At 36.9% G+C, this 24,421-nt stretch overlaps 1 protein-coding gene across 8 annotated transcripts in view; it reads right to left on the bottom strand.

Moving 5' to 3' along the window:
* Nucleotides 1-529: 529 nt before the first annotated feature.
* Nucleotides 530-24,421, bottom strand: part of LOC105248938 (rap guanine nucleotide exchange factor 2) — a 78,952-nt gene continuing 55,060 nt past the window's right edge. The window contains exons 4-20 of one of the 8 annotated variants that reach the window (XM_025407832.1): nucleotides 18,262-18,363; nucleotides 14,009-14,221; nucleotides 13,575-13,927; nucleotides 13,033-13,494; nucleotides 12,646-12,938; nucleotides 12,265-12,568; nucleotides 11,943-12,174; nucleotides 11,564-11,868; nucleotides 11,259-11,443; nucleotides 10,972-11,183; nucleotides 10,609-10,840; nucleotides 10,229-10,528; nucleotides 9,827-10,144; nucleotides 8,667-8,783; nucleotides 7,332-7,517; nucleotides 5,972-6,238; nucleotides 530-4,635 (exon numbers count right to left, since the gene is read on the bottom strand). In XM_025407832.1, coding sequence (XP_025263617.1) covers nucleotides 4,604-4,635; nucleotides 5,972-6,238; nucleotides 7,332-7,517; nucleotides 8,667-8,783; nucleotides 9,827-10,144; nucleotides 10,229-10,528; nucleotides 10,609-10,840; nucleotides 10,972-11,183; nucleotides 11,259-11,443; nucleotides 11,564-11,868; nucleotides 11,943-12,174; nucleotides 12,265-12,568; nucleotides 12,646-12,938; nucleotides 13,033-13,494; nucleotides 13,575-13,927; nucleotides 14,009-14,221; nucleotides 18,262-18,363 — 4,113 coding nt within the window. In that variant the 3' untranslated portion in view covers nucleotides 530-4,603. Of the gene's footprint in view, nucleotides 4,636-5,680; nucleotides 6,239-7,331; nucleotides 7,518-8,666; nucleotides 8,784-9,826; nucleotides 10,145-10,228; nucleotides 10,529-10,608; nucleotides 10,841-10,971; nucleotides 11,184-11,258; nucleotides 11,444-11,563; nucleotides 11,869-11,942; nucleotides 12,175-12,264; nucleotides 12,569-12,645; nucleotides 12,939-13,032; nucleotides 13,495-13,574; nucleotides 13,928-14,008; nucleotides 14,222-15,288; nucleotides 15,970-18,261; nucleotides 18,364-21,799; nucleotides 22,424-24,421 lie in introns of those variants that run through there. The other 7 variants (XM_011254028.3, XM_011254027.3, XM_011254022.3 and 4 more) reach the window with 7 other exon arrangements.

Below are 24,421 nucleotides of genomic sequence, written 5' to 3'. Positions count from 1 at the left end.
AATAAACTGTCGATTAATCTTTACTATCACAAATGATTAATTTATAATTTATAAATTATTCATAAGTGAAAGAAAACTAACGGACACTGATGACACTTAAAATTTGTGAAATAATATACCAATTATAAAAAAAATATAGCTGAAAAGATATTTACCAGACTGACGGTAAAATGTTCAAAGTACTTTTATTTGGAATAATAAAGTAATATCGGAGTTATATTTTGGAAGGAAAAGGGAAGAACGTTGCGGGCAGAGCGTGTACTCAAGTCGCAATTTTACGCGTAAGTGAATCGACTAACCCCTGACTGTCAGTTGGTTCCTGTCTAAAGCAACAGGTGCTCAACCGTCAACCGCTGCCATGTGGCCGTTGCACGAATGGAAGGAAGTCCTCCTCGTTGTATCGAGACACATTTTTTTTTTATAAATACACGAGCGGTAACGAGAAATTTAAAATTTTCTCCAGAGTAAATAAAGCATTCCATTTACGCATCCTTGCATTTAAAATAATGACAAATAAATTCCTCACGGATTCTTTACCAATCCTTTAATTGTTCATATATTGTGTTTGCTGGGAGGGATTTACAGGTGTACATTAAATGAGACTAAAACACGTATGCGCGCGACTCTTGGCGGGTACAGCTGACACGAGCCCCGCGTAAGTCTACAAATGGTAATCTTAAATATGCGTGTATTCGAAATATGTATTTTTACTTATATTTAATAATCGGTAGACTCTCCGCATCTACACATACGGTAGACAGATTATACAAAACATCGTATCGTACAAAATAGTAGCGGTAGTATCACCTATCAACTTTGTTCCAACGAATGATCCGCTACGCACGGTACCGATTATAATTAACATTCGTCCAGTTGTTCTTTTTAAAAACGCGATAATTCCAAGGACAAACGTATTAACGAGGTAAATTAATGAGCTTCTCGTGGTCCTTTCGAAAAGTGCTCGACTTTTCAAAATAAATATATTATATTGACATAATTAATCTAGAAATTGTATCTATATTGTTGTCGTTAAAATACCATACGTAGCGGTGTACTAATGGAAATAAAACTCGAAACTTGAACATATGCTCGAAATTCTATGTACGTTTATACAAAATAGTGATACAGGGCGTAAAGTGACACAATCGCATCTATCAAAAGATATCAGGGATAAAGCAACCGATATATAAAAAGGGATACTTTAAGTTTAAAACCTTTTGCAAAAATTCCAGAAAAACAGAGTACATCTGAAGAATGTCGAAGAAAAAATTATTATTGTCTCTAGAGACATTTCGACGATATCCTTTAGATATGTGTTGTTTTTCCGTATTATATATATATATATATATCGATAAAGGTTTTTTTTAAATACATATGTTCTCCACATTGGTTCTTCTGCCTTTTCAAAACGTGCGACAGAGTCATTTCACGCAAAGTAGCCTGTACATATATCTTGAAGAATTTTGTTAAGGTGTTGGTCTTTGTACTGTTGTAAAGCGTTAATAAATAAGCGCGGGGATGGATCTCGATGCGGGATAGGATCAATAAACGAACGAACGAAACTGAAAAGACGGGAGACATTTTTTTTGTACTATGATTCAAGTTTTATTAAACAAATTAAATACAAAAGATTTTCTGTTGTTTGCTATCCGCGTTTTATATATATATATAGCCGAATATCTCGGGGTTATAAATAATTAAAATAACAGAACAAGGCGTGGTATAAATAAAAAAAAGAAAGAGACGTTGAGCGAGAAAGGTGTGACCCGTCTTAACTTTCGTTTCCCGAAATATCGAAACATTCTCGCTTGCTTGTATTGTACTGTTACGAACAAGATTTCTCTAAAAGAAAAAAAAGAGCAAAAATCAACTAACGTATCCAGGCTTCCTCAATTCGCTTGATTGGTATCGCTAACTAAAGTTACACGGATTTGCCAAAATACTTAAAGTTTGAATTTTTATCGAGAATTCTGCAGTACACCCAAAACACTTGTACAATTCGTATATATTTTATTTTATATTATATATGAAAGTTTTGTTGTTTTATATTAAAGGTTCTTATATATTTTAAAATTGTTAGATATGTGCCAATAATTATATAACAAATAAAAAAGGAAAGAGAGCACACATATCTACAAAATCCTCGATAAAAATTCACCGATATTCTTTCCAAAAGTAAATAAATAAATGCATGTGGAATGCACATAGAGCCTGGTATGTCTAAAATGCAAAAAAACGACAAAAGAAAAAAACGAAGATAAAAGTAGATTTGTCGTGTCAAAACTGAAGAAAGAAGATGATTTAGTTTTGATACTGTTGATACTTTGAAGAACCTTAGTTACCGGTAAATACGCTTAAAAGTTTTTTCGAGAACGTTGGATATTAATGTTTAAAAGTCGTTAGGATATGTACAAAGAGATATAATATTTGAATATGAAGTAAATATATTGAATTTTCCCATTGTCCCGAAAGACCGAGCTGGACCACATTCCCTCCCGATCCTTCGGGATCATTGGATCTTAACGTCGAAGAGTCACACAGTTTTCGTGGATGTCGAGATTGGTCTTTGAATAAAAAAAAAGAAGAAAACAATTAAAAAAGGAAAAAAATAAGCAATAACAATATTTAATGGCAGGCCATTAAATGAGGATTCCTTTTCTTTCTTCTTTTTTTCTTAAACGGTCAAAAGTGGAAAATGTGTCGAGGGTCTACGAAACACGGCAAGACAAAGTTTGGAATGTAATTAATGATAGAGATCCGAGTATCCAGAAAAGTACTGTGTTGACTCTCGATACTCTCTCGTTCTCTCACTTTCTTACATGCATGCACGCACGCACGCACACACGCATACACACACACACACTCGCATTCTTTCACATTCTCTCCTTTTCTCGCGCACTCTTTCGTTTTCCGCATACTTGACAATCGCAAAAACGGTGCCTGGGTAATTAGGCCCTCTTTGCTAACGCGTCGATACACATCGTGCACGCGAATTACAGTTCCTTTATAATACTTGTAAAAGGACTCGAGTCTCATGCAAATGGACAAGAGCATATATTTGCGTGGGTACGTGAATGTGTGTCGTGTATACACACACGTATTTTTATGTGTAATATACATGAATAAACTTACGATAATAATGTCAATCGCTTCTTCTGTACCGACATATAAAGTAGCGAAAAATTTTATTTGCTTTTCTTCCTTCTCGCCCTTGCCCTCGAATTCTATAATGTACGATCTAAAAAGGTTCCTTTCACACACATTGCGCAAGAATAAAACTAACAGTTACGGATATTGATAAAATAACGAAGGATGAATCCGATGATAATATTGGATAAACTAAAGATGAAATTGAAAAAACAATAACTTACTTGCGAGTTAAAATTCGTTATGTGTGTTCGTAAAAATAGTTGGAGTATAATAGTTGGAGTTTTTCGTAACTTATAAATGCGAGAATACGCTTAAAAGGTTCACACTATTGTGAAAAACTATTATCTCGATCGTAATTTTGGAGAAATTCTTTTTTGTACTTGATTATGTCATTATTAAAATTCAACAAAAGTTCAATAAAATTATCAATTTCTCTTGTAAAAATTTAACTTATCTGAACCAGATTGACGATAGAAATCCCTTAAAAGCAAGGCGCTTAAAATAGAAAAGATCATTTCGTACGATTAGAAATGTTTCCCTTTTATTATCTCGATTAAAAAAAAAAAGAAACGAATCTTTTTAATTCTTAAACCTGTAAAATGTCGGTGGAGCGCGATCGTATTGGACACGAAGAGAGTCAACCGCGTGATCCTAAACATTTCACATTGAATCTTTGTCTTATCCTTCGTGCATCCCTGCTTCCCCTCGCTAAATATTATATAACACTATGCTATTTACACCAACTTACATTACTACGGTACACTAAAGATTAACCTACCAAGTATATATATATTACAGGACACGTCGTCATATTCAGACTTTCTCTGGCGACACGCGCAGTATATATATAACATCTTTGGACTCGGTTTTATTACACATTTATATAGAATATTATGATCGCTTTCTGGTCTAATCCGCTTCTCGTCATCTCATGAGAGCTCGCAAACATGTAACAACTCGACAAGTGTTCCCCTTCAGTCTAATAAAAGAAAAGTACTCTTCTATATCTCGTCTCCTGCTTATCGATATTCGCTAGCTATCTGATACTTTCCACAATACATTGTATAAATATTTTAACGCTTGAGATTCTCTCGACGGTTCCGTCAAGTTTGTCACGGGGATCCTTGGAAGACAAGCGTTTTGCTTAAATAAGAGTAAACGCCTTCATCTTGCGGTAAAACATAGATGTTGCACGCGAAAAATTTCCCACGCGACTCGAGAATTAGCGTCGATTATTATATTAATGACCGAATACACCATCGAATAGGATATATTGGCTATCGAAACGAAACCATATTTATAGGAAGAAACTTTTTCGCCTGTCGTTCCTTTTCTCGTATTCTCTTTTCGCATGTGGTATATCTGAAAACGATTTTTGATCGCGTAAAAAAATATAATACGACACGAATATAAATAAAACGGTAACCGAAACTCGGCGAGATTCGTGGACCACTTAAACCGCCGACACTTGGGCGTCTTCGTCATCTGTAACATTTCGAAATGTGTTTTAGTATGTGACACGTCGCAAGTGTCAGGTATGATGATCGGAATACGAGGGACTCTAATTTGGGTAGATATGATTTAATCGCGTGCAATTTTGCTCGATTTAATAAAATATCGATTCAAATTGGAGCAAAAATGTGATGAAAATATCTCAAGCAAAAATTAACGGAAAGATTTCTGCTAGAAATTAAAAACTGTTGCAAGATATCCCATGCTGGATAGCAAAGCAATAATACAGATTTTTATATTTATACTTTTCTATACTTTTTAGAAATTTTAGAGTCTCTCGCTAATGCAATGTCTATAAACAAAACATTCGTTGTTTCTTTCTCTGACTCTAGATCTCTAATTATTTTGAAACAAGCTAATTTAAGGGAAATCAAACAATTAATGCAGATAATGCAAACAAAAATGGATAAAGGATAACACGTGCGATATGGATGCAAGTAGCGAATGCTCATGCTTTGACATTATGCAAAAGATAAACAAATCGCATATAATTTATTATAACATTTCAATGCAAAACAAATTCAATGATAATAGGCAAGCTAGTGTATTTTGCAATGATCACTAGTGTAAATATTGATTTAATGCGGGTAATTATTATAATGATTATGCATTATGATATTACATGACCATTGTTGAAAGAGTGCACTACATAATCACATTAAGTAAACACAAGCTTTCAACGTGTACAAGCACGTTTTCGTTCACATTTACACGTAAATATAATATTTATTTACAATGCACGATTATATGATACCGGATTATTAATAATACTATCACAGTATTTATGATTATGTTTGAAATTTTACTTTACTCATATCATCATATATCCTTTCTATAAGTAGGAAAAACTGTTTCGAGAAAAGAATAGTTTGCAATATATATCTAAACTAAATACTTATATACCGAAAAAAATTGCAATCTTGAAAATCTTGCTATATCCATCTAAATGATGTACACAAGAAAAAAATGCATAACAAGATCAAGAGCAATTTTTAGTTTATAGCACACGCATGATGGGAAAAAAAACATTAAAAAAGAAAAACATCGCAAAAAGCGTTGCAAATGAGAACTGTCGTAAAAAACTACAGTTAAAAAGTTATTCCGATATAATACGAGCTGACGGATTACTTTCGCCAATACAAATCAGCATTCCTCGCCGTGTGTAAATATTAACAATGGCAGATAAGAATATAAGAAGCCTTAACACGAGCGTTAAACCGACTAGATAGATGTATATAACTATAAATGTGAGAGTGAATTTTGTATGTGTGTGTGAACGGTAGAGCGATTTGGTTAGATGTAGTAGTACCATCTTCGTGATCGGTGGCCCGATAAGTGACCCCCTCGTGGCTGTTAGCACGACCGAGTCTGTGCAACCTCGCCATCTGTTGCGCGACTTTGTACGCCGGTGGTTGACGGCACTGCGGCGCGCTACTCATGCCAGGTCGCATCGTTGTGATCGACGACATGTTGGCCGACGATATGGTGCCCATAGTCGTCATTATGGTCGTGGTCCCCGCTCCTGGCGGTGGCAGCGGGGCTGGCATCCCTAGGCCCATGCTTAATCCCGTAGTACCTGAAAACCCTCGACTCTCTCGATCTCTCTTTCTTTCTCTCCATCTCACCCCCTTTCGCGCGCCGCCGCCTTCTCCCACCTCTTCAATATTTCTTCATCTCTCAGCGACAAAGCGATTCGCTACCGCTACTTCCTCGAACACTGCACTTGTAAACGAGCGCTTACGAGAATGCAAAGAGCATCGAGTTTGTGCCTGTTACATAGAATTCTAATTAACAGAATAGCCACTATGAATTTGAGTATCTTCGAGTATTATAGTATTAAAACATTTGCATTTTTTTGTCAAGAATTAATTACGTTCAAAAGATAGGGAATAAAGAAAATTAAAAATTTCACATTCAATACTTGTTTCGTTCTCCATATATTTTTAGGTGATATTTCTTTCAAGGTATCATAATGTAACGTCATCGTTATCTCCTCCTATTGATCCATTCAATATGTTCGAAATAAATTTTTTTACTTTTTATGAATAAAGAAAGCCACGGCACTCATTAGAAAAGATAATTTGCGCTCGCTTACAACCGAGGTCCGCGAGAGGCGAACGTATTTAAAGGAAACCGCAAAACACATTCGCCGCTACACAACCTGCCCAAGAGAGAGAGGAAAAAAGCACATATATATACCGTTTCGCGTCTAGTTAGTATCCTGGAAAGAACGCGCTCAGTTATATCTTTGCTAATGCTATAGGACACGCAAATACGCAAATGGAGCAAACTCGATGCAGCGGGTTGCACTTCTAGGCCACGCTAGAAGCGAACCATAATACTGTGTCACCAGCGTGCATACCAACAGACTTGTACAATTAATGATTAGAACGTCACGCACAGAGAGACTAAATACATCCTCGTGAAAGGCAATTTCCATCAAGTTCGGACAAAGCTCAAGCCTGTGTAAAGATGCTGGAGATTGGCAAAGTTGTAACATCTACTACACTCGCAATACTTCGGTATACCGTTTCGCATGCATGAGCCACACTATTCCGTTGAACCTTAATGTATTCCGTTTCAGAGAGAGAGAGAGAGACAGCAGGATTAACGCAATGATTCAATGCAAGCCAGACAGACGAAACAGGCAGACAGAGACGCGAACTCACCTTGAGGAGTTGGAGGTTGATGATGATGATGATGATGAAGATGATCGTGATAATGTTGTTGTTGTTGATGATGGTGATGGTGGTGGTGGTGATGATGATTGTGATTGTGATTCTGATTGGCAGGAAGCGGAGGTAACACCGCTACCGCATGAGGAAACGGAGGCGCTCCGCCTCTTATAACAGACCCTGCACCACACAGAGAGGCCACATACGACAATTTTTTTTTTTTTTACAAAGTCTACAGACTTGCGTTGTTTATCGTAAACCCTCGAGAGAGGACGATCCGAGTGAGAATTCGACGCGATTTTTGCGATCGATGCAAATATTTTTCGAAGCTGGCGCACAATTAAGCGAATAACTAGCCGACACTGCAAGCTGTAAAGCGAATTTTATACAAGCGTAGGCTAGAACGGTTTAATAAAGCGTTGCTGAAAGCAGAATTGTTATGCTCTATATATATATATATATATATATATATATATTTATAGGCAGTGCTCGACGATGCGAATATCAACGCGAAAACACACGTAACAATGTATAATAATATTTAATTCTTTAGATGTTAACAAGACGTTTACGAGTAACATTTAAGAGCAATTTGATTAACGCTTGAAGACAAATGGCCATGGGACATACGTTCTTTAGCGGTAAAATTTAGCCAGCGACTCCCAAAAAAGAAGCGAATAATAATTAATTAAAAATTATAAAATAATATTGTATAAGAACAAAAAAATATTTGATAATATTTATTATTCAACAGCAATAAATAATTAAAATTAAATATATTTATATCAAAAATATTCAGAAATTTAAATCGTGAGTCTGGATATTCAAGGATAAATATTAAAACTATGATATAATTTTCCTCGAATGCAATTTTTCTGACGTTACAATCTTTCAAATGCCGGAAATCGTTATCGTAATCAAAATCTAGATTTCCAAATTATCGCGACTGTTAGTTAATATTATCAACAGTATCGGACACATCAACAATTATATAACACGTAATCCCCTGATAACATAAAAAAAGAAAACACGACAGATAATGCAAAAAGAAACAACAGCTGATGTAAAACAATAAAACAAACATCGGATGGGTGATACAAAGTATAAACCGTAATATTACATCGTAAAAATATAATATCCAGCCTTCGTCGCTAGGATGACACGCGCTGAGAGAAATTCGATTTCCAGAATCGGTGTCCGCGCGAAAGAGACTCTACTCTAATCTCTACTGTTTTTACTACGGTCTACGAACAAGAGATACAGCACACGAGCACAGTTGGCCACAATCCGTTCTCTCGCTTCACTCTCGTGTTGTTGTTGATTACGTACCTTGCAGAGCGGAGTGCCGTCTTTGCGGTGGCGGTGGGCTGCCGCCCGCTTCCACACTGCTCCCGCTGTGGCTGTCCAGCTGAGTGCTATGACCGCTGTCACTGCTCGTCACCGAACCTACGCACACGTCCCCAAGACACTTCTATCACTACACACGTTCTAGCCGGGGGATTAGCCGCCCTGATGCGATCGCTAAACACGCTAGCACGTCTAGTCGCGACGTACGTTCATTTTAATCCGCGTGTCTCTTTGCTCTAAATCGAGCCGACGCGAGAACCTAATATAAGTAAGTTGATCACCTCGCTACGCGCTGATTACATCTCTCTTGCGTATTCCTATCTTTCTTTCCTGCCGTATTTGATTCTAACAAAATCAACGAATATATCTTACATGCGCGCGACTTATGTACTTATGTTAAAATTGTAACACGCGATGATCTCCTACACGACAATCAGAAATTGGATCGTAATCGTAGAAATATTTAATCTAGACTATTAAAGCTGCACGTTATCTTTTCCATTTACTATAATATTTTAAAGTTGTCAAGAGAGACATTTACTGATTTTCTATTTCAAATGTTTAAAGAGCAACATTATAGGTATCGATAGTTACACACACTTCGTATGTCCCATGGTACGAGAGCTCCGAACAGAAGCTGTACTTGGTAAGAAATTAGGTTCGTGAGGTATTCGTGATATCTAATCGAAAAGAAAAGCTCGCGCTACAATAATCGGCATACAAGATGCATGTGTATGTGTGTGTACGAATGTATGTGTATATATGGATCAACTAAATAACATGGAACATTTATGAATTGCGTAAACGGCTGTGCAGCGTGCATAATAATGAGATTCCTTGTTGCGAGACCTGACCAGTGTATGTAACGAGCAATGAAGGTGCGTGATGGTGCTTCGCGAGATGCGTATCTACCAAGTTGATATTTATATTTCATCAACACTCTATCAATATACTATGTATAAATGATCTAAAAAGTTTTAAATAAAAAACTGTTGAAGTATCGCAATAGATAAAATAAATTTCCAGGTCTATTTAATCGGAACGATTCGTCTATAAATGAGATCTTTAGAAAGATCTAGAGAATAAGTATCATTGGATAGCATCTCGTTTCAAGCATTTTGTAAGAAATAAATTGTACTCACCGCTTGTCAAAGTTTTTCTCAACGGTTGAAGATTGCTCAAGCTAGTTACGCTACTGCTCTCCGCACTGAGGTCGACAGGCGGTGGTAAACTAGCGGGTGTATCACTGTGGGATCTCTCGTGCATCGGTACTCTGCTGCCGGATCCTACTCTTCTAGGTGCACCTGGACTAGGCTCTAGACCGCTCGAATGTAGAGCCAAACCCGGTACAGGTAGCGGCGGTGGACAGTGCTTAGGTTGATACGGTCGTGTCTTGTGAGGATCTGACAGGGCTAGCATTTTCCTTACTGCTTGTGGCGATGCAGCGCCGAATTTTGTACCTGTAGAATCAATACAAATTATAAGATAAAATTCCAAAGGAGAAAATAAATTACAAAGCGCACTTGGTAAATAGATTTACCGACCTTGTATACTTTTCCTGCCTTCACTAGTGCTACTAGCGCTACTAGTAGTTGATAGAGTAGGTGATGGATGCCTTCTTCCTCGACTACCACTAAGCGGAACCGCGGCGGCGACCGCAACCGCTCCCGCATGCGGCTCACAATCGACAGAAAGTTGATGCAGTCGCTCTTCATCCGTGATTACTTTCATGTTTGCGAGATAGGCCTTCACTCTTCGGACCATCTGCGCTTCCTCAAACATTTTCTTCGGATTTGGTGCGGCTGTAGATTTTTTTCGTCGTTTCACTGTCGCAGTTTGGCCGCCTACAAATCACAATGTTGCAATTGTGTATAAATTACTTAAAAGACCAAATCTGCAATTGAAAAAATAGACAAAAACTTACCCTGATTGCCAGTGGTCATTTGATTCAAAGCAACCATCGCGGAACTCGGTGGTTGCCCGCCTCTTTCCAACATGGTTAGTAAATCGTAGGGAGAAGAGCACATGTTTGTCAACGTTCTCACTTCCTTAGCAATCATTCTGAGTTTTTCAAAATTTACTAAACCTTCTACTCTCGAATCATTACCAAGATGTATGAAAGTCAAATCCTTCTTCACGACTGGGTAGAAAGGTATCTGAAACAAAATTGGTTTAATTTATTATCGATCATTTCATGCTACCATAGCAAAGCTCAAATTGCAAATCGTTATATCCAGTCAAAATCACAATGAAAGATATCTTATTTGGTATATATAAGATGACTCACTATCGGTGGTTGTGTTTGTTCAGACGCTACCAATTGCCGATATTTACTCATGTTGCGGCTAGGATCCATTAATTCCTGCAAATCACTAAATAATCTTTGATATTTTGATGGCAGTTTTTCCCACGAAGCTCTCAATCTTGATACTGCACCATGACCCAAACCGGATACGATCGCGAACATGGAATTGAAATTTTTGCACTCCTTACATTGACCTGTTAAAAAAATGTTGTCGATAAGATGATTATAAAAGATAAGTAAGAAAAAAATATATATTGATAAATGCTTACGAGCTATCTTGATAAATTGTTTTATAATCTTACTGCGCCGTACGAGATTATGCTCGGAACATACTTCTGTTACAACCCAAAACATTTCTCTGTTGACTAGTTCTGCAAATTGACTGAGCATAGGTACACCGTACCTGCTCTTCAATTCAAACAAATCATCCACATATTCTGTGGATTCGATTTGTCTATAATATAAAACGTGCAAAAATAAGTTTATTATTATTATCGAAATGTATATTTAAGTATAAATTGCAGCAAGTAAATTTATACATTTCCTTTTGTACATCTCATATATCTGAATTTACCTAAATATACTAAAATCCTGTAGAGTCAATTGTATCGCCACTTCCACAGCATTCAGTTGCAGGAAATGAACCTGAGATTCTCGAATGAGTTCTGGTGCTTGATCGTCAGCTACTAAAGTTTCGGAAATTCCGTTAGTTTTTAAATAATATCGGGAACTCAATCCGATTCTTTCCGCGAGATTTTGCAATTGATCTGGCAATCTACGTTGCTTGATCATGCCACCTTCGCCAACGCTCACTTCTGCCAGAGAAAAGTTTGAACTGCTTTCCGTTATGCCAAATTCTTGAAGTGCAAGCATTACCACCTATAATACATTAAACGTCAATAAATAAAATGTTTGTATTTATTATTTAATATTGATAGCATAAATTTACATACCTCATGTGCCGTCGTTTCTTTGTGGATAAGAAGATACTTGCAGGTTTGATCTGCTTTATATACCTTGAGCACGTGTTCAGGATAATCGTTTGCTCTTAAATCATCGTAACAATAAAGCGACGTAAGGTCTGGATTACTCTTTGAGTGATACAAATTAGTGGTCGTTTGCGAAAGCCCTGTTCCCGGTGGCGTATGTGGTGGTGCAAGAGGATCGTCCATGTGTACACCGTCGCTGTTAAAATGTAAGACATTTTGTATCAACAAAAGATTCACATATTAATTTAATTATCATTTATTCTGAAATATGCTTCAATATACTTACTTGATTGTGTTCTTTGGCAGTATGTTCATTTTCATAAGTGCTTTTTGTAATCGTCGCTTGGGTCCAAGAGTCATAAATCCCTTGTGCTCTTTTTTGGCATCTTTACATGGCGATACATTATTATCGGGAATTAATAATGGTACTCCACCAATCATGGGATTTAAAGGATTCACAGCAGTCATAGGATCTACATGTGTCGATAATCTAGCACGTGGATCCGATTGAAGCCTGGGTATTTCCGGTTTATTTGTTCTACCTCGGGGTCGCGGAGAGTTATCTGGCATCTGAAGCATTTCTTTGAAAGCTGTAAGAATAAATAATCAATGATAAATGAGTACTTTACATTATTGATTTGGATTTTAAGAAGACGATTAGACTCACCAAGTAAATTAGATTTTACAGTTATACTGAGGTGCGTGGAAGCTCTCAGGATATCAAGCGCTTTCGCGTGATTCACATGCTCGAAACTTTGACCGTTTACTTCTAAGATTTGGTCACCCCTTTTTAAACCAACATCCTCAGCCTTAGATCTCTTGTCAACTTTTGAAATAAATATACCGAAACCTCTCTCAAATCCTCCTAAGATGCTAAAATTTAGGACCTCGTCTCTGTTTGGTCGAGCTAGTGTTACATTTCGCGTTCTCGCTTTCGCCGCACATGCAATATTTAATAATCTGAAATCACAATATACATAATGTATACATAATAATTGTGTCTCTCCAATTCATTTTTTTCCCATAAAATAAGATGGAAAAAAATAAACTTTACCTTTGTTGTCCTAGCATTTTTTCTCTTTCCAATCCGGTTTCGAATGCTTCTAAAAATTCCATCATCGCCGGATCAGTCTCGAAATCAGTAAAATGATTATTCACCCATAAGAGTACGACGCGGGCAACACGATCTCGCACTTGTGCTTGATCGAACCATTCCAACAATTGGCTTGCAACCAATAACGGACCATCGATAAACGTTCGATGAGTCAACAAGAAGTCTTCCACATAAGTAGGATCTGTAATACTGTTTTCTTCGATGAGCTGTAACATTAAACGTTCCGGCGTTCCCCGTATCACCACGTGACCTCTTCGCGCGGCGCCGTCCAAAGCTCCTCGTAACTCTGTTACTAGAATTACCCTTCCATTTTCTTCGTGCCTCCTCGTATTCTCTTCACCTTGATGTTGAATTCGAAAATAATCTGCTTGTGTGACGCAAACAAATTGGCAATCGTCACATCTACAGGAGAAAAACGCATTTTCTTTTATCTTATATCTAAATAAGTCAATATAATGGTACAAAAGAAACGTATTACAAACTTTGTTCTCATGACTCCTCGATGTAATAGCCTCTCCATAGTAGGCAAGATACCAAAGCTGTCTCCAAGACCGAGCTGTTCAATTTCACCATTGCTGTGCTCAATCTCGACAGCACCGTTAATCAACACGCTCCAACTATCGAGCTCTTCGCCATCGTTCAAAACCACCATACCGGCCCGATCAACTACTGCAAATACCATTACAGCGCACAACGCTCTTCTAACCGCCAAAGTCATATTTGTGAAAGCTTTCAGCTGTTGCGTGAATTCCAGAAGCGTCTCTATGTCATCCTCCGTTCTCTCAACAGGATCTTTCTCTAAACATTCTCGTACAGGATCGCGCACTGTTAAACTCTAAAACATTGCAATAATAAAAGTTAAAATGCATACATGTTTGAGCGAAAAGATAAATCATAGGCTTACATCCATACTTACATCCATACTTTCCGCAAGATCTTCCTCCTCATCACTGTCCACAATAGACTCTACGAGACCCGAGAGATCCACCTCGTCGGGATCCGCGTCTAATGAACTTTGTACAGATGTCATTGTGTCAGATCCACTGTATGCCGAACTAGTGTCACTCGAATGACTGCTTCTGTTTGATTTCTGGTACAACTCTGGCCTGCCTGTCAGGCCTTGTGAAAACTATAAAAAAGAATTTTTATTAGTCTATTTAATGATTTTTAAATTATTTATTAAAAGAATTTTGCTTGCATAATTTTTCATAAGATTATATCATAATATTAAATTTACAAACTAGTTTTACATATTCTTAGGTATAAATTTGAAAATATTTTTTATCAAATAATTAGAAATCTTTCTGCCTCATTTCTTATCTCATTTATTCTAAATATTATATATAAATATACATAACATTTAGAATATATATCTTAAAAAATATAATAAAATTTCAATATAAATTACATATTTGACAAAAAAATGACAATGTAAATTGTAATCTCTAATGAATAACTAAAGTATAAAATATTATACAGATTCAATATATTAAAAGTCAGTAGAAAGATATGTTGCAAGATAAAAGTTATTAACGATAAAATAAAAACAATGGGTGAAAATTGAGAGAAACATACAATAAAAAAAATTCATTATCTGTCATTCACTCAAACGTGTCTCCACAAGTGTATTGTACACAAATTATATAATAAATTTGTGAGATACATGTGACGTACATAATACAAACGAGATATAATTAAAAATCTTCTGCATCCGACCTAACCTTCTTCTAGACTATCAATTTCCAATTAATAGCAACGAGCATTTCAAATAATTCGCAGATGGGAGACTGAAGAGGACAATCCGCAACGTTATTCCTTCATTCGATCGAGGTGCCTACATCGCGGGAAACAAAAACATCATCGACGACGCGATGCCGCTCGTCCGCTAGGAATAGCAAATACCAGGAATGGGCGTGATTGGGATAGCTGGTAGTTAGGTTAGGTCACCGCGACATGACATCACGCACGACGCACGCAGGCACGCACGCACGCAGATAGTACGTGCATCGGGCGCGAACACACTCGCATGCGCACACCTACACATCCATCATCCAAACAAAACATCCGTCTAACAATGTCCGCGCTGTCATGTCATCGGGAGAGGCGTGCGCCCCGCGCTCTCCAGGAAGGGGCTGGCGCGTCCCCGGAGGAGTCAAGGCCATTTTGAGTATCTCCTCTCGGAGAAAAAGCACTCACTTGGTACACGCCGTACGCGTCCATCGCGAAGCCGCACGATCCTCGTGATTCTGTTGTTCTTATCTTCCCCTTAGCCGAGGGAATCACGGCGGATTTGGCGAGGCCGCGACATTTTCTTACGTCTTCCGATCGTCTTCTCCTCTCTCGCTCGGCGTGACGCGTCGTATCGCGCGTGGACACGGACCTAGACGCGGCGTGACCCTCTTCGTACAGCTTAACGCGAAACTCGTGACGCGTCCGCTCGCTCGTTCGTTCGTTCGTCTATCTGTCCGTCCGTCCGTCCGTCTGCCGTCGTTGCGGCGGACCATCAACTTAGCGGACCGCCTCTCGTCCCGCTGCCACCCTCGCCGGCCCCCGCTGACATTCCCTTCGAGAACGCAGGGTGGTCACGTGACCCGCCGCGCCGACAGCGGCTGCCCAGGTCCGTGTCAACGGGGGGCGCATCGGGCCGGCCGGCGAGAAAAGGACGCCGGGCCACCTGTAGCTTCCGCACGCGATGCCGCATTTTTCTTATTTTTTCTTTTTTTTTTTCTTTTTTTCCCCTTTATTTTCTTTCTCTTTTTTTCGGGGAAGCAAATTTGGAAGGATTCTTCTCGTTTTTCCGCTATCGTAGCGCGACTATAAACTGCGAAATTAAATTCTTGACAAGCCGATGTAAACTGCTGCGCGCCAAGAACAGTTTATTAAAACTTTAAATTGATATCATGTTACAAAAATTAAATTTGAATTGTACTTGCTTTGGGATATAATTACTAAAATTGTGATATAAAGTTTATCGTAGATCAATTAATGAGAATAGAAATGTGGAGATATGTACGAAGGAATTTATATATTGTATAGAGTCTGAGCTAATTTAATTTTTGAAAATTGTTAAAAAAAGTGTAAAATAATAATTTATTAATGTCGAAAAAATTTGGTTTGACAATTAGTGGAAATTCAATTTAGTTATTCGTATATGAATATAAACAATAGTTGAAAGTTTAATGAAAAGTCAACATTTTATCTAATACAAATATTACCTAGATATTTAATTAAATTCCGTCGCACTAATTACACATATCTCTTACGATCAATATTTGTTCTAATTTCGTGGCTCGCGAATACAGGCAGAATTTGCGCATCTCTCAAAAAGTAATTTCAATATTTGCAGCAAATTAATTAATTACATAAAAATAGAAACTTGCTCATCCCAACTTATTGACATATATAATCATTTATTAAGACTGACTGACTTTCATTTCAATACTCGCAATAAAATACGTAAGTAAAATTGCAGCAAAAAGATTAAAAATATAATTTGCACGATAATGATCTGTAATTTATCAATGCTTATAATCGGACTGTGTTGGGAGAGAAGGGTTCGAGTGCAATTTACGGCATGGAAACAAGGAATTTAAATAACGGCAACCACATCTGATTCGTGGGAGGAGGCTACTTGATGAGTTTGGAAGCGATTATGAGTAATTATGAATTTACATAAAGTTGCATTTAAAGAAGAGAAATAAAAACTACGATGTATAAAAAACTCTTCTTGAATTCTTTAAAATTACAAAAAAAATATATATATATATATATATATATATATATATATATATATATCACATTATCGATGCGAAATTTGCTCATCGTGACCTTAATAAATATTAATCTATTTTTTTAATTATATAATGAAAATACGTAATTACAAATTTTTAAAGTGACGTGTAAAGTTCCAGGTTGAAAATTGAGATCACTGATAGACTATAAATGTAACGTACGAAGAAAATCAAGAAATATATGTCTAATAAATCGCAATTCACGATAATTGCAATCGGATATGGTTGTTCGATGATAATCACGACGGTACAACACAACATAAATAACCGAGATTAAAAATAACGGTAACGCTCGATATGTAATACAACCTACTTCGATTCGCACACCCACGCGAATGTCAGCAGGGACAGCCAGCCGAACGTAACGTCATAAGAATATTGCAAAACACGCTCGAGAAGCTGATCGAGAAAGAACACGCCAGTGCTCCCGCGATTAATATTCATCAGCCTTCGCGATTAGTTAATGCCATGCGGAACAATAAGCAAGCAATGACGTAAATTAACGCCGATAACGACACCTGAATTGATCTTTAAGGGTCTCTCAGAATCACTGTCGGACAATCGTGTGAGATGCGCCTAAGGAGTCGACGGACGGTCGATCGAGACGCGGAGAAGCGAAAGAGAGAGGTGGACAGACGGAAAGTGAGACAGGCAGATGGAGAGATTGGTGCGTAGAAGAGAACATCGTTGCTGCTGCTGCTGCTTCGTTCAAAGCATCCATCCAGCAACGGATAATAAACGCTCAAAGGCCACTGTCCGACCCGGACGGATGATTTATACGACCCGTTATGTCGCTCGTGTATGTCTCACTTTTCCTTTTGTCTCGTGCTTATTTTTCCAAATTGTTTCTCCCATTCAGCTTCTTATCCGCCGGAATAATCTGCCGTACGAGTTCGACGTTAGATTCGCGGAATTTTGATTTCGTAAACAAGTTTATATTCGTCATCTGGTATCGATATTGATTTCGATGAGAAGATAATTGTATCGATTGAAAACATGTGTTATACAGATGAGACGAGATGAACATTTCAAGAGAGGGACAAACTTTTGCAATTATTCCCAAAAAATAATTGCAACTTTTTCCACAAAGATTTCTCTAGATGCCTTATGATAGTAATAACTCAAAACTACTGGATATCTGGATAAAAATGAATATGTCCAGATTTAAAGTATGTCAAGCAAATAAACCGATAATAATTTGTATGGTAAAAGATATCAATTTAGGAACATCTGAAAATAAGATCTGCAGTCAACTATCTCTTTGAAGAAGACGTCTTTGGAGCTTAATTTGTTCAGATGGATAAAAAGAAGAATAATCGCACAAATGATGTGACTGCTAAACTTGCCATAAATCAATAACAAATAGAGAAATATTTACCGTATCATCAAAGACCAGGTTGACCTGACGATGGTCGGTTATAGGATGCGAGTGCGGTGGTCGATGCATCCTTCCTCCTCCATGAACTTCCGGATAGTCGATCTGCAAAAAAGACACATCAGTTTGCAATGGTACACATTTTTAAAAAAGCTATAAATAAATTATGTCTAATTTATGGATCTCTTTGGAAATTTATTCATCTGGTCGGGAAATGATTGTTACGTGTGTGTGTAATAAAAGGCGCGTTTGAATAATCATCGTGGAATGATGTCGATGTCAATATGTAAGCGCAACTTGATATCTATGCGCAGCGTCCCACATAACCGGGACAGATAAGCGCTATGAACGGGATATTCTAGAGCTATCGCCAGTGTTTTTATCTATGGACTTTATCAATTTAGCGTCCAATCTCTTCTAGCAAAAATTTGATTACAAAGCATCGTCTTTCAATCTTTACACAATATTCAAATGTATGCAATTGATAAAACTAGATCATATAAATTACATAATAAAACACGCAATTCGCCCACAATTAATTAAAAAAAAAAGAGTTTCTATCTATCTTTGTTTCTGAGATTTTATTCGCCAAGATATCTTTTTATTTTCAGTTTATGTTCATCGATTCAAAATTAATGCTGCTATTATTGCGTGAGAAAAGTTCTACCGCTAATTAATCAGAAAGAAACTTTAAACAAAAACAATTTTCTATGGAACGCACTATGCAATCGTTCAGAAACTTTCAGTGACAACTTGCGATAAAAAAGAGATTGCATCATTTGAATATTCAATGTAGGCAATTATTTGTTTTAACTTGGATATATGCATACAATTGCAATTTCACAACTAGATAAAGTCTTAATTTATACAGAGATAACGAGAAGTAAGACGGAATAGGCGCCTATGATATTTCGCCTGAAGGATGCTCATTGATAATCTAATCAGGCGCGACGTCACCTGCAGAGGCGAATGCAGCTGTGTTACTTCGTTCCAAATACATTTAGGACATCATTGTACCTGAAAAGTTGCACCTAAATAATGTATACATTTACAAATAATAATAAAATTTAAATGATTTTAAATAATATTGTTTTAATTTGCGTTAATAATGTACGGCCGAAAATAAGAAATAGATATCTAATTAAATGCTCGCATAATAATTCACAATGTCAAATTATCCCAAATTTCAACAAATGATATGTAATATATGATACAAACGAATAGAGATGATATCTATTATAAATTCGAAAGTAGAATTAAGTACAGTATCTGTCACTAACAATACCTTCGATGCAACAAGTATGAGAATTTTGTAAGAATATATATATCCCAACATATATATTATTTATAAGGTAAAAAGTATCAAACAACTTGTTGAAGATAATTTAGTGCGCGTACAAAGACGATCTTAATTAAAAATTGAGCCTACTTAAGGCAATTTATTAAATGTATCAGTTGATGTATATTTTATTTATCGACATGGAAAAATTATTAATTGTTTTAATTAATAATAAACTCCATAAATTTCTTGAAAAGCTCGCTGATACTAACTGCATGTCATAATACTAAGCAAAATCTCCATCTCAGACTTTTAATTATCAGTTACAATAGCTTATAATGTGAGCTTTTCGCTCTTCGTTTTCGCTGGCCTTCGCTCTCTTTTCGGTTGACGAGCAACGGCATTCGTTGCTGAACAGTAACGAAAAAAAAAAAGAAAGAATAAAAAAGAGACAATGAGACGAGTGCACTTCGGGCCGGAACTCGTAGGCCGGACTTCCGGTTAGATATGTTGGTTATATGTTCCATTCATGGAACCGCTCCCTCGTAACTTGATTGTTAGAATGAATGTTGAACCAATTTCGGGATGAAAGTTCAGTTTCTATCAGCGATCGATCGAGCGACACGACACGACGACGTTCCGATTTGGTATTTTGGTCGCATATGTTGCCAAGACACACAAAGACAAGTCCAACGTATTGTTCCTCGTATGAGAGACAACGAAACGTTACTTGCAAATTATTTTACCCAAGTAGTAATTGAAAAGAATCATCAACTAATTTCAAGATTACGTTGATATTAATAAATGTTCGCATCAAATAATACGCAATCACATACACGCACACACAATATTTTGTAATTATCTTTCTTGCTTAATCACACTTGATTTTGAAAACACGCGTAATATTCCCAATCAGCAAAACGCAATCATAATACAATCAATAAACAAATGTTGCAAAATGCGCATATGTTTTCCTGACATAACAATCGAATTGTAATCAATTACCGCATTAGATATGAATGTAAACCAACGGCGAATTATTCGAGCAGAAATATTTTACACGCATGCGTTTAATTGCATAAATTTTACACACGCAGACTTATTCGCATAAATTACTACAAAATTTATTAAAAGTATATATTATTCTAAATCGATAAAATATAAATAAATGTAATTTTAAATGCGTTGTATTAAATGCGTAATAAATAAAAAATAAAAAAGTTGGAAGATACACTGCTAACAATAATACACTAAAAAAAATCAATTCTTCCTGGTAGTTAAACTAACATTATATATAATAATTAATTGCTTTTCTTTTTAATGATTTTTACAAAATATATATAATTAAAATATATTATAGTTTAATAATCATTTTTGGTGATTACTTAAATGAAATAAGGAAACAAAATATTTTAAAATTTAATATCTTAAAATGCTTACGTTATATTGATTGCATACCTCCGACGTTGTCGATTCCCTTCATAAATAATCAACTACAGTCGGACAAAAAAAAATAATACATACTCTGTCAATTATACGCTCTCATTCATGACGTCCGTCATTCTCCTGCATTGTGCGCTCAATCTCTGCGTGGGACTTTCGAGCCGTGCGTGGGCGGCATACGTCCACGTGTACACGTTACACACACGCGTTGTGCATCGAACGAGATAAAACGATCGCGAGATGTAAACGCGGTTTACCTCTTCGTTCGTTACGACCAAGTATTAATGACCTCGTTCCTACATCACGATTGCTCATATCATCGCTTTCGCAAGGTTATCAATTGAAAGAAATAATCGCACCATATCGATATTTAATCTGAGAGAGAGAATTTTATAAATATTAAATAATAATTCCCAAATAAGTTTCTGCAACGAATATCTTAAATGAAATCACCTAATCAATTTTATTTACGCACGTTTACGTTTCTACAAAATGTTGCATAACAATTATAACAATAAAGTAAAATCAAAATAATTTGACAAAATATATAAGAATCGATATAAGTTATATAATATTTTTCTAATTTATTAGTTTTTCAATATTTTTTACGAGATGCTCGAAAGCTTTTTCATCAATCTTGAATATTTGCGCAAATATTTTTTCCTTTAAACTTCGAAACAAACATCAGAGAGAGTGTGTTATAAAAATAAACTATCGCATCAATTACTCAATTTAATAGATTGATAGATGTAATGCATTCTCCGCGATGTAACAGGGAGAATCCATTACACATCTATCTTCTTTCCATTGCTTCTTTACCTCGGATGACACGATCGATAGTGTTCTGGGTGTACCAGGCCAGCTTCTGGACAACGATCGTCCTTTCCGTTTTCTTACGACGATCCGAGATCGTCCAGTCCTGCTGGTATGTTTCAACATGATGAACAATTATCGGGTAATTTAATCGAAATTACAAAACGCCCGAGTGTACACCACACTTCCACTTTCTTCATTGCCACCTCATTATATAAAATTGACCGGTAAACGTCATATTCCACGTCAACTGAACCAGTAAATCATGTAGAGAATATCGGGTTTCACCTCGCGCAATATTGTATTATTTCAATACCTTTGTTATTCACTGACACTTCGTAGAGTTTGCGTTTCTATAAAAACCAAGCACTGTAAACATCAAACGATACCTCGCAAGAACACGGATCGGAATTTACGAGAGTATCGCGAAACATACGATGGTGCACTCGTAACTAGTTTAACGCGTTCGTTTAATCACACGGTGATTTTATCGAGACGAGACGACCTTGCGAACCCCGGGCAATCTCGAGGTCGACATCGACGGAGATGGCTTCCGTGAAATCGTTAATATAACTATGTATCTCGCTTAGAACGCGGTCGCGATTCGCACGCTCTTACGCACATCGTGTCTCGCGGAGAACTGAATCGTTCACGATTCTTCAAGAGGGCCAAAGACCGCGGATCACGGTCTTTGCGGTCACGTGACTACACATTCAGGAACGTAGAGAGACTTATTACATGCCGCGACGTTTGTCTCATCGATGCCAGAAATTGAGAAAACTAGCGATTGACAAATTTAACGATTCGAAATTTCACTTCAAATAACTTGCGATAAAACAACTCAATTTAAATTAAAACGGATATCGATACGAAAAATTAAAAAGTACGATATGAATATAAAATAAATATAAGTGCACTTAATATAAATATAATTTAATGTACAAAATAAAAGATAATAAATAATTTTTTATAAACATTTTTTTGGAAAGAAATCACCAATTAAATTAGTGAATAACTTTTATCTCCAATTAAATTAGTGAATAACTTTTATCTCCAATTAAATTAGTGAATAACATTTATTATTTTTTATTTTTTAGACATTATATTTAATTAAAACAAAAATTCTCTTTGCAATATGTTACTCTTTCGTGATAAATTAAAAGAAAAATATTTCGATACTAATTGATAAAGAAACACACGTCGAACACGTGTTAAATAATGTAAAAAATACTATTTCTCTGAGTAGTTTAGAAAAACAACTCTGTTATTCTAGGACCTAAAACGAGCAAATGTATTGTATGTAAAACAATGGGGGGGAGCAAAAGATATCATGATTTTAGGCTTTTCAAGCGAGCTTTCCAAACTTACACTAACTTGAGATAATAATCGATAAAATATTCGTTAAATGTACTTGTATTAAATAATTTACACATGAAATTTTTTCAATTTTTTACGCAAATGTAAATCTAAACTTTTTCAATGTTGCGTAAGCGATTATGGAAATTTCAATGAATACGCGTACACCACCGAAAAAAATCTCTCACTTGGGAACATTATAAAAGTTACATTTGAGAGATTTATGCGCGTGTATATGCATATACATGCATTTGCATGCGAATATCTGCAAATATTGAAACCGTAATTTAACGACATGGTGTATACGCTATAAAAACGTGAAACTGAACGTCGGATATGACATAAATTACAGAGCTGCACGCGGATACGCACGCAGGCGGGGGCTGAGAAAAAGCGCGTTGCATACGAGTGCGTGTGCGTGCGCGTCTGTGCGCGACGAACGCCAGACATATAAACCGTCTCCCGAGTTGTGTGTCGTGTAGTACGTGGAGTCCGCATTACGGCTACACACGGATGTGTACCGAGCTAAAAATTTCTCTCCGGGACCTCCGCGAATGAACGCGAACGACGGTATTCATGCAGAGTCCAGAGCCCAGAGCCCCGCGAGTCGGCTCGGCTCGGCGCCTGTCTACTTTATTTTCGGTTCCTTCCTGTCCTCCCGACACCATTGGCGTCACACGTACTCCTAAAAACCGGGCGTGCAAGAAAGATACGTGAAAAAAAGCCCGGCAGAATCTAAAGAGTATAAAGAACGAGACCCGCTTGCCTATGGAGGAGGGACAAAAATAGCACGGCTGCATTCCGAGCGAGCGCGAGAAAGAAATTTGCGCGGTGCAAACAAACCAGCGGAGAGAGAGAAATGAAGTGGAAAATATGTTTTTTTTCCCCTCCGGATGAAGAAGAAATCGTTAAAACGCGCAATTTAAAACCACCATAAGCGAGATGGCGAAAAAGCGACGGAAATATTTCTTCCAGCGAAGAAATTGCGATTCGCACCTGCGATATCCTGTGTACAAATAGCGAGGGAGAGAGAGAGAGAGATGGAAAAATATTTTTCAAGAAATTCGCCGAGCGCGCGCAAAAATCGACAAACATATCGCGTCCGATAAATCGTTACCACCTGAACCGGATAACACGGAAAGAGATAACGCCCAGGTATTTCCGCATGGAAACATCGCGAATTCATCGCGATGAATTGCTCGTAATTCGAGCTGCGATTAAGCTCGCTCGACAATTATTGTGTTTCCAAAGTCCGTTATTATCCGCGCGAAT

This window comes from Camponotus floridanus, unplaced genomic scaffold (assembly GCF_003227725.1).
Source record: "Camponotus floridanus strain SB8 unplaced genomic scaffold, Cflo_v7.5 scaffold19, whole genome shotgun sequence".
NCBI classification, from domain to species: domain Eukaryota; kingdom Metazoa; phylum Arthropoda; class Insecta; order Hymenoptera; family Formicidae; genus Camponotus; species Camponotus floridanus.
Note: the sequence above shows the minus strand (reverse complement) of the source record. Positions and strands in the feature narration are given on the sequence as shown.